General features: G+C 46.1%; 1 protein-coding gene across 1 annotated transcript; it reads right to left on the reverse strand.

Moving 5' to 3' along the window:
* Window positions 1-746: 746 nt before the first annotated feature.
* caprin2 (caprin family member 2) lies at window positions 747-9447 on the reverse strand. Its single transcript, XM_078282256.1, has 20 exons — window positions 9217-9447; window positions 9068-9130; window positions 8892-8978; window positions 7683-7921; window positions 6902-6984; window positions 6680-6793; window positions 6533-6573; window positions 6211-6432; window positions 5842-5883; window positions 5620-5748; window positions 5409-5493; window positions 5038-5087; window positions 4836-4943; window positions 4623-4724; window positions 3695-3835; window positions 3295-3439; window positions 3017-3190; window positions 2717-2778; window positions 2026-2089; window positions 747-1318 (listed from the first exon to the last, which is right to left on the reverse strand). The coding sequence occupies exons 1-20, from the start codon at window positions 9445-9447 to the stop codon at window positions 747-749; spliced, it is 2754 nt and encodes a 917-aa protein (XP_078138382.1).
* Window positions 9448-10355: the final 908 nt, after the last annotated feature.

The raw sequence follows: 10355 nt of genomic DNA on the forward strand, positions 1-10355 counted from the left end.
ACACGAAGCACCAACAGTTCACTGCTCATCTCTTTTTATTTAGGCACATCAAGGGACCACTTCCATCTCTTCCACAGTAGTCTGTTAGTGCAACATTTTGGCCTTAAGTGTTCGACACCATACCCATCACCAAGAACACAATCCTTCTCTCCTCATCATCACATTTCACACACAGCTAGGCGAGGCTGAATGCATTTTTAAAGGAGTCCAGCATCAAGCGACGTGCCGATTGTAAAGTCAGTTACGATTCATCCTATAAATAAGCCATTCATTCAGTTCATTAGCCATTCAAGAAATCTGGTCAGTCATCAAAAGCCATTCAGAAAACAAAGGCACAAATTCATAACATTGCATTAGAGGTCTCACTGGGATCAGTGACCTGTGGGCTTAACAGGTGATATGCTACAGTACCATTTACAGCAAGATGGACACATGATGGAGGCCCAGTTGTAGTTTCACAGTCACAAGGAGTCACCTGTTCATGAACCACACATTCATGGGGAAATAAGTACACTGGTGTAGAGGTCAAGTATTCACAATCCCCATATCAAATGTAGGGAACTTGAAAAACAATCCCTACTATATGGCCAGCAACACATCATTATGTTATGGAATGGGATTGATGGTGAAAAGGGAACTGGCATGCAGCCTGACCACATGATACTGAAATGTCACAGTTAATCACCATTTAGTGCAAAGCAAGAGTCCACACGTTGGCAAAAGTGGGCCGCCTGGCTGACAGCGGTTCAGTCCTGGTAGAGTAGAAAGCCAGAGAAGGTGCTGTACTTCCAGGTGCTGCCGTAGATGGCGCCGCGGTGCAGCCGGAGCCACACCTGGTCTCCCTGGAAGAGCGGCAGGATGGCGTGGTTGCTGGCCGTCTCGTGGTCCGGGGCCCCGTCGTTGGCGTACGCCGACACCATCACCTCCTCGTTGCGCATCAGGTTGATGTAGAGCGGCACGTTGATGGCGAGCTTCAGGATGTGGAAGATGAAGACGTAGGTTCCGTTGACGGGGCAGGTGAAGCGGCCGATGTGGGTGTCGTACATTTCCCCCAGGTTGCTGTGCAGCTGGTCGAACACGATGGGCTGGTCCAGGTTGCCCGGGGCGAAGTTGGCAGTGCGAGAGGCCGTGAAGGCCACTCGCAGGGGCTGGGAGAGCGGGTAGAGCTGCATGGGCAGCAGGGTGGTGTGGTGGTGGCCGTGGGGGGTGAGCGGGACCTCCAGGGTGGAGACCGAGAGAGAGTCCCCGTGACCCGAGTCCACAATGGTGAAGGCTCCCTCCCGGTCCGGGCTGCTCACCTGGGACGAGTCGCTCCAGCCTGCTGAGGAGTCGAGAAAAAAAGCTGTTGGGCAAAGAAATTAGGTGCTGAAGCAGTAATTTACACAAGTAATTTGGTGCTTCAGATCTGGTGTCAGATCTGTAGCGTCAGCAATACTGGCATCTGCATTTAAACCCACAATGATATTTAGGGTGACATGCAGTAAGATCTTCCACGGACGGGTCTAATATTTTGTTAGCAGCTATTATACAGTGTCAATATAAATCTGAACAATTGCATGCTACTAGCTCAAATTACTGGTTTACTTTGCAGTCAGGTATCAATTTTGCATAGAAATACTTCAGTGACAGTGTTTTGGTTTTCTGGAGTAGACACATCAAGAAGATTTGAGGTGACACCTGATGCTTTGAATTGGGCAATTGAATTAAATTTAAAGTAATTTGAGCTTTCAGACCACCAAATACACCTGAATTTTACTCCCAATACATAAACGTGCAAAAGATACAAATGCAAAAAAAACAAAAAAAACAAACCAGTTACAGCTTCAAAATGGATTAATTGATGGAATGCTTGGTAAACCTGCTCCTGATGCCATGTTTTGGTTTCTGAGGCTTCCCTTCATGCTTTTTTTTTTAATACCCTTTATTATGCTCTTGAGCAAGGCGCTTAAGCAGGGTATTGCCACAAAAGCTCTTCCCAGGTTAAATCAGTGATTGGGACTTTACAGGTAGAGCTGGTGTTCTTACCACTGGAGTTATGCCTCCCTCCTCCACCGCCTCCACGTCTGTAGCTGTGCAGGTATCCGGAGTCCTGGGAGAAAACACCACAGAGGGAACGTAAAAACACATGCAGAGAGGCCAGGCAACAAGACCCCATTTGATTTTTAATAGTATATTCACTGGTATATTGATTTCTTAGTATAATGATTTCCTAGTATGTTAATGTTGGCTTGTTTGTAGCATGCTAGCTGACATATTGTTTGCTAGTAGTATGGTTGCTCTGGCTGTAAAGAAATGATATCGGCTGGGGTCCAAAACCCATTTCAAGACTATACATATGAAATATATGAATATCCATCTCATGATTAAGACAGGAATGCATCAGTAGAGTTGGTAACCGAGTGAGTAGTGATGCACTCTTCTCAGTTCTTGGTATAGTTGTTTGCCAATACAATTTGGTTTTTGAACTGCTGAGCGCACCGTTCCAGGCCAATAGTGTCACCTGACCCATTAGCTTATTCTGGTTTAAGTCAATACAGTTTAGAAACAGTAATGTTGGGAACTAGGGATCAGCCTAAGTGTAGGTACAACATTAGCTGGTGTTGAGTGGGTTGTTCTGGGATGCGAAAAATCTGTGTATTGGTAAATGCTAAATTGAATTGTCAATTTCCCATGTCCCAGTAGCAGTAAGACGTTAGCTAGGTATGAGTTTGCTTACCCTAGCAGCATACAGGAGTGGGCCAGAGTCCCTGAGATGAGTCTGGGGGAAGAAGGGTCCACCTGGGGAGCAGAGACCAGTGTTAAGCCTCAAATCCACATCCACAAGAGATTAATTTCAGCCCGAATTACAGGTGCCATGCTGCTCTAAGCTTTAGCCGGGATGTGACAGGAATGCCCTACAACATCTGATCCTGCTCATGGACATGAACAGATATTTAGCAAAGGACAGGGGGGAGATTAAATATAGGAAGAGTGGTGAAAAACGGAGAAGAAGAAAAGGAAAGCTGAGGATAGATACCTCGATGCCAACCAGAAGAGCGAAAGGAGTGTGCCAGTCCCTTGCCGCCACGTGCCATACCTCTCACAGATCCTCTGTAGTACGATTGGCCGGATCGACCCGCGCTTCCACCTGATTGGCCAGGGGACAGGAAGATCTGTCCACCATTACCCACTGTATAATCAGACTGGTAGACTGTTAAGAGACGACGCAGCAAAAACGTATCTCAGACAATTGACAGTCGATGCTTCAACTCATGGCGGACTACGTTTTAGGAGCGCGGCAAAAGATCAGCATACCTGGCTGTGCTTCGTCTTCCGGGGGAGCGAACTCGGGTGGTGTTTGGGTACTGGCAGTGCTGTACCTGGTCTCAGAGAAGACTGTGGCGTCTGGTTTGTAGTTCAAGTCCCCATTTTGAGGCAAGGGGGCGTTCACCTTGAAGACCTGCAGCGGAAAGAAAAACAGATGCAGCTCACAGAAAAAGTGTCTAAGATGGTGATCTCCAAACATGTGCCATCGAGAGCCAACTCTACTCCAACCAAACAGCTAAATTCACTAACTACCACAACTTCACAACCAGAGAAGAGGAGCTAATCACTGAAATAAGCTGCTGTAGTGTTCCTCGATGGCATAGGATTGAAAACCAGTGGTCTAAACTTTAGAAGGGAGAATGACAAGAGTAGTTGTGGCGTGACTTACTGAGTGAATGTTTTGAAACTGAGCGGAGGTAAGAGTTCTTCTGGTGGGGGGTGTGGAGAAAGCCTGTCCCTGAGGAGGGGAGGAGGAGCAAGGTGCCACCCCATTACAGGGGGACTGCTTCCCTGACTCAGTTACCGGGGTCTGGGGGGACACAGAGACATTACATTGAGATGGTGTAGTTTACAGCATCATCAGAACAAACTGTAGTGGGACTGAAGGACCAGAGACGAGCAAACAAGGTACATTCAGGGGGGAAAAAAGAAAGTTAGCTTGCAAAATGCTACATGCTTTTGGGGAAATCATGACCTGAAGTTTGTCATTCAATATTTCATCTTTTTTGCTGCTCTCCATCGACGAATGATTTAACACAATAGTGATTGAACCTACTTCATGAAAGCCTTTATATTTGCGGTTCTAAACACCCGAAAAATGCTCTGGCAACACAAGATGTGATGCGTTTTATGTTTCGAGCAGCAAAACAGCAGTTTGTTGAGGATAAATGGAAGAAGAACTGGGTAGTTAGCAAGAGCAGCGATGGCCACCATGGCTGAACAGACAAAGAAAAGAGCGCCACCTACAGAAACAAGTGACCTCTGGGAAGTGCAGTGCAAAAACAACACAGCAATGACCGCTTAGCACCAAAGATGTCACCAAAATAAAAAGCGGATCTCACAAATTACCACTTTAAATTACCTACAATGCTTTAAAGTACCATAATTTGTTTTTAATTCTATGCCATCAATCAATAACAGGCATCCCTTCCCACCCCCCAAACAGTAGATCTCATTTTGCAACACAACTATAAAAAAAAAAAATAAAAAAATAAAAAAAAAAAAAAAAAAAAAAGGAAAATTTCTGAAAAAACAGCACATCCACAACAAGTCATCCGACTCCAGACATGGCTGAGGCAGGGGAGCAGCTGGTTTACCCGAGGGCGGCTCTTCTCCTCCAGGCCGACAGAAATGGCCGACTCCCTGCGGTAGAGCGGAGGAGAGGGGAACGCCTCGCTTTCAGGCAACTGCAGCGGCTCCTGCAGAGACACAACAACCTTCAAGTACCATCACTTAAGAGAGACACACAGGGGCTTAGAAAGGGGGATAATAAATACGTTGCATCTCACAGAAAGTGTGCTGGTTATTACATGAGGTAGATCCTCTGTGGTGAGTTCCAGGTCACAGGTCTCCAGACACTGATCCCCATTGGTCAGACTGGGTTTGCGCTCCATAAGCCTGGTGGGCAGTGGGGTGGACTGGACAGGGGATGAGGATGAAGTGATGAGATGTAATTTCCATTCAAAGTCACAGCTGAATGTCAGACTTATAGACAAAAATGACAGAGCTTACATGCATTGCTTTGGGAAGGACATCAACCGGGCTTCTCAAGTCTCTCTGAGCTGTTGAGTGGGAGAATGCACAAACCATTAAGAAATTTCATCTTTTGAAAAGAAACTGAAAGCTACTGTACTGATTGCTGGCATGGATGCAAAGCACATTATGGATGAGTCATCTTAAGACCTTTTCCAAATAATTATGTGTTCAAGGCCTGAATCATCTGTGGTTTTGAAATATTGACGGATATCAGATAGCCATTTCCCCCCCCTCCCAAAATGATTATACTGCATTTTGGAATGAAACCCTTCACATTTTCCATAGAGAGTAGATGCAATAATACACACAAATCAAGTTGGAGTTATATTCACATGTTTTAAATTTACCAAGTGGAGAGGGAGATCCAGATGCCCGTCTACCCAGTCTGGGGTGGCCGTTCGTGGGGGAGCATTCACCATCCAGAAGAGAGTCCTGAACAAGACGGGATGATTTTTAAACCTTCAACAGTTAACATTGGAAAATCAGATAAGTTGAAATACTCAAACTGTTTGCCATTAAATTGCATCTGGGACTGGGGTGCAAATAGCCAAGCTCCACCTGCATGAAACTGAAGGAGCCGTGGATCTTGGTCATCAGGTCCTCGAGGTGCTGCTTCCTCAGGATGGGGTCTTCGGGCAAGGCAGATGGGGAGTTGAAAACCTCTACAGGGGCATCCATGTGAATTGCCTGTCAGAAATCATTAAGAGGAAATTTTCCAGATAGCTAAAAACCTACAGACACGTCTACAGGGAAAGGATAAACGAGCAGTTCTCTACTCACTGATTTGGCATTCTGTTCTCCTTTGGCTTTCCTCTCTTTTCTCTGAGGAGACAGAATAGCAGCTTTGTAATTATTTGAACTGTGGAGATAATTTCTCTACGATTATGTTCTGTACAACTGTAGGCCTTGTAAAGCAGAACATCTCAACCAATTAATTACAGTGTGAGGCACATCCAGCCCCCCAATTACTTATTTTTTTACAGATTGTCACTGAGGAGATTTACTGACGATTTGTACGACACGTTTGCTTTCATTATGTTTGTACTGTAATCCTTGTATGCAAACCAAACTTCCCTTATGGTACAAAGTTTGAACTGAGTTGAAGTGAGAAATGGAAAAGAAAATTTGGGGGTTTTGACAGCAGCTAACCTGTTTGGCATCGGCAGATTGTTTCTTGTTGGGGACTTTGGGGATGAAGGTGGCCGCTCCTCTCCATGGCTTGTGGACTGCAGGCTGCGGGGAGGCGGGTCTATCTGTGAACTCCATATCCCAGCAGTCCGGAGGTTCCCGCTCCTTCACGGCCTGGAAATCCTCCTTCCAGTTCTGAGTGGGAGGAGTCTCTGTGTCAGTCAGGTACAGTCTGTTGAAAAACTGCCATATCACCAACACAGCATCAGTGGATCCTGGCGTACATGCTCACAACGCCGCACGCAAACACATCTTAATAAAGAAAACTTATGCTTGTTCTTACCTCCTTTTTAGGAACTTCATTTGTTTTTGACTTTGAGAAGGCTGATGGGAACAAAAATGGAAAGAAATATGAATCTGGGGTTCACAATAATTAGGCAAGGCATTTGGAAGTTTTAATAGTAAATGAAAGTTAAATGTTAATTCTTACTACTGTGGTTGGTTGAGTTCAGCAACGCCTCTGGAGTCTTGTTTGGCGGAGGTGGAAGACAGTTGAAATACTCGCAATCCAACAGCCTGGTGAGCTCCTCTTTCATGAGCTTAACTGCAAAGACCAAAGTGAATTAACTGCAAAAGGTTCGGTCGTCCGGTTTGCCGACACGTCGCACCAGTTGACAGAGCCCAGACGTCTACGCACGGTTTTCATACTCACATGTAGATCCTGCCACTGGCTTGTCTTTTCCCTCCAGCAGGTCCAAGTAGACCAGAGCCGACCGCTCCATCTGCTCCTCTAAACTGGAACACACAGTGGGGAGGAAGAAGGGAGGTCACCAAGTCTCAAACATGGAGTCGGGCCGCAGAAAAGATAGCCATCACAAATTTTTTTTAAAAGGGGACATCAAGTAATCTATGATCTCTGTTGGCAACCAGTGGGAATTGCATAGCAGTGGCTTGTTTCTTGCACAGCCACACTCCTAGAGCAGATATCCAACAGAAAGGTCCAGTGAAGAAGCAATAAATCACCATGCAAAACACTGTAATAATAATAATAATAATAATAATGCTGCTTTGTCATTTGCCTTGACAATGAGGCTTTTTACCCTTGGTGGTTGAAATGTCTTGTGACTTCACAGCACCATCCTTAAATCGCTGACCAATTGAAAGTGCAAGTAGGTGGGAGCTGAATTGGGAATGTATTGAAATGCTAAAGTTTGGGGAGTTTCTGTTTCAAAACAATAGGGGCCAGATGAAGCCAGAAATCTGAGCACCTGGTGAAGTAATCGTTGAGTCATTGTATTGATTAACAATCCTGTCAACCCGCCGCAGATATATTACGGTGATTTTATGCTGTGAGGCAGTAAAACCCTACTTATTTCCCCTTTGAATGGACCAACGTTGGCAGCTCGTCTACAGCCTACTACACAACAACAGAGAGACAGATGCAGAGAGAGACAGGCAAAAAGACAGACAGTGCGACAAAGAGACATAGAAACCTCAGTCTGTTGTCCCTCTTGACTCCCAGCAGCGCGGCGAGCTGGAGGAGGCTGTGCAGCTGCTGGGCGGAGACGTGCGGCGCCCGGTTGTGTCCGGCCAGCAGGTCCTTCCTGACGTGCTCCTGCTGCAGGCTGTGGAGGAGCTGCTGCACCTGGAGCACCGTGCTCAGACGCCTCCGCTCCGCCTCCATCTTCACCACCTGCTCCCTCTTCGCCGCCTTCTTCTGCGCCCTCAGCAGCTGCGGAGGTAGGACAGTTGACGGATCGCTTCAAAACGCTTTCAAAACTCAAATGTCGCCTTGTTGCTTATTGGCAGACGTACCTTGCAGAAGATGACTTGAGATATTTTCTGAATTGTTGGAGTCCACATGCAAATATTTTGGTGGAATATGATGAAGGGTCAGTCAAAAAAGATGACATTTTGTTAAAATATGTGCTGCTTGGTGGATCATCTGCATGCCAAATTTACCAGAAACCAACAATTTAGTAAAGAACACCTTAAGCCAGGTATGCGTGTTTGCCAATAAGCAAGGCAACATTAAACTGTCAAGCATTCCCAGTGGAGTTTCAAGTGACATTCACTCCCACATTTTACAAAGAAAGAAATACCCAGTCTAACCAGAAACTAAACCTAAGCTTGTAGACAATCTCCCATTGCTTTACAGAGCTACATTTGAAGTTTTAATTAAGACTGCCTTGAGACTTGCCAATGCATTTCTACTACACTGAGCATCTCAAAATATGACTACAATGTAGACTACAAGTGTGCACATCCACCTGTTCTACACCACGCACTGGATGAATGTAGAGCTGAAGCACCAACGGATACATTTTTGCACACTGGATTCAAAATCAAAATACTTTATTGCATATGTTTGACCAATCAGGTCTTTGTCAGGCATGACATGATGCCATACAGTATCAGGAGCTTGAATCTAGTGTGTGCGGCTAAAATGTTACAGCACTGTGCAAACTCTAAACTGAGCTAGCTGGGCAACAAACAGAATCCCTCCTGCTGCAAAGTGAGGGTGCATGGTAATGAGGAGCAGGACGTCAATACAATAAGGAATTTAAATGATCTCCTTTGGCCTTCACTAGAGGATGTGGAATGACTTTGAAGCAAGTCGAAACCCATGCAGCAGATCCTCCCCAAATATCCTGCCACCATTACAGCACGGCCTTTCTGACTCTACCCAGGAAGATTCTTACATTCTGAGTCAAACCGTCCAGGGTTTTGTGCAGCTCCCGTGCAAACCCCAGGTTATGGAGCACCTCCTCGTACTTATCCACAGCCTCCTATGGGGAACGCACAGACAAACTTTAAAGTGAGACACGCAAAAAGCACCATAACATTTATATTCATGACTAAAACAGACAACTCTTACCATCTGATCCTTGTTCAGCATCTCGCCCCGTTTCAACCTCTGCTTGTAGTCTTCTAGTTTCAGCTGTGGGAACACAAGACGCGTCACCTAAAGTTCATCCATCCAGCTTTTCAAAGCCGTCACTCAGTCTACCTCGTGACCAGCCTTACCTTCTTCTTCTCCAGGTTGCGGATCTTGTGTTTGAGGCAGATGAGGCCGTCCTCTATGTAGGTCTCGTAGCCCTGGTAGGCGGTGGAGACCTCCAGGGTGAGTTGGAGAGCACTCAGCCCGCCGGGGGAACCCATCTTCGGGCTGCCAGTCACTGGGTTGTCCAGTCCCTCCTCGGAGCGCTCGGGCGGGGGGGAGACATCCAGGGTGGGGGAGGGAGACAGCTGCACCATGGCGAGATCCTCACTGGAAGGGACACGTTCAGATGATCAATTTGGGCCAAAATGCATTTAAAAAAGAAAAAAGAAAAAGTGAAGCCATGTTATTCCTGTGCCTGCAACAGAGAGAGATGCTGCTGAAGCCGAGCCAAGTGCTTCAATAGAGCTGGACTCACCCTGCTTGGGCAGTCGCCAACCCCGTGACACTGCATTTATACCAGCCACTGAACTGTGTGCTTTCTCTGGATGAATCATGAAACCGAAAGACGCAGAAAGCACCAGTTCATGACATGAGCAACAACAAAAAGATGCAAGACGAGACGGTTTTTTTTTTTTTGGATAGTCTCCCAAAAAAGAAGATTATCCCTGTGTGCATTTTAAGCATCTTGTCCGTAAATCGCAGTTTATCCCTATAGTCGGACGGGGATTATTATTTGCAAGGTAGATAATTGCCTATAATGATCAATTAAAAGCTTTGGCACGGGATTAATCATCGTGTTGCAATGTGAGTCCCGATATCATGCAATCGATTAGGAATCCACCCCAACTGTGCTGCAAACATTAAAAGACAAGGCATGCACATATGCAGTCAGAATTGCAGTTTTTCACTCCGTACTTTAGTCATTTCGAATTTAATCATTACACACGTCAGCATTTTATGGAAAAAACACAAACGCCACGCCATAAAAACAGCTGACCAACCTCGTGTCTTTGGCTCGTGTGCGTTAAATCCTCGCAGGAGAGGCGCTTGACATCCAAAAACCCCCAAGCTGACCCCTGTCCAACCCCTCTTGACGTGATGTTTAGTTTGCAGAGACCCAGCCGGTGCCAACTCATACCTTTATATACCCTTCCAGGCAGAGACCTGCTCCGCGGGGGGCAGAGAATCCACCCTGACCACATCCGGTTCTGGCACCTGTCAC

This window comes from Centroberyx gerrardi, chromosome 24, assembly GCF_048128805.1.
Source record: "Centroberyx gerrardi isolate f3 chromosome 24, fCenGer3.hap1.cur.20231027, whole genome shotgun sequence".
Taxonomy (NCBI): domain Eukaryota; kingdom Metazoa; phylum Chordata; class Actinopteri; order Beryciformes; family Berycidae; genus Centroberyx; species Centroberyx gerrardi.

Bases quoted from the DNA above. Each gene is read 5' to 3' on its own strand.
- caprin2 (XM_078282256.1), bottom strand. From the start codon at position 9,447: ATGGTGCAGCTGTCTCCCTCCCCCACCCTGGATGTCTCCCCCCCGCCC. The intron at 9,131-9,216 runs GTAAGGCTGGTC...GTGTTCCCACAG, and splicing joins GCAACCTGGAGAAGAAGAAG to CTGAAACTAGAAGACTACAA. The intron at 2,090-2,716 runs GTAAGCAAACTC...GTTTTCTCCCAG, and splicing joins CACTCCTGTATGCTGCTAGG to GACTCCGGATACCTGCACAG.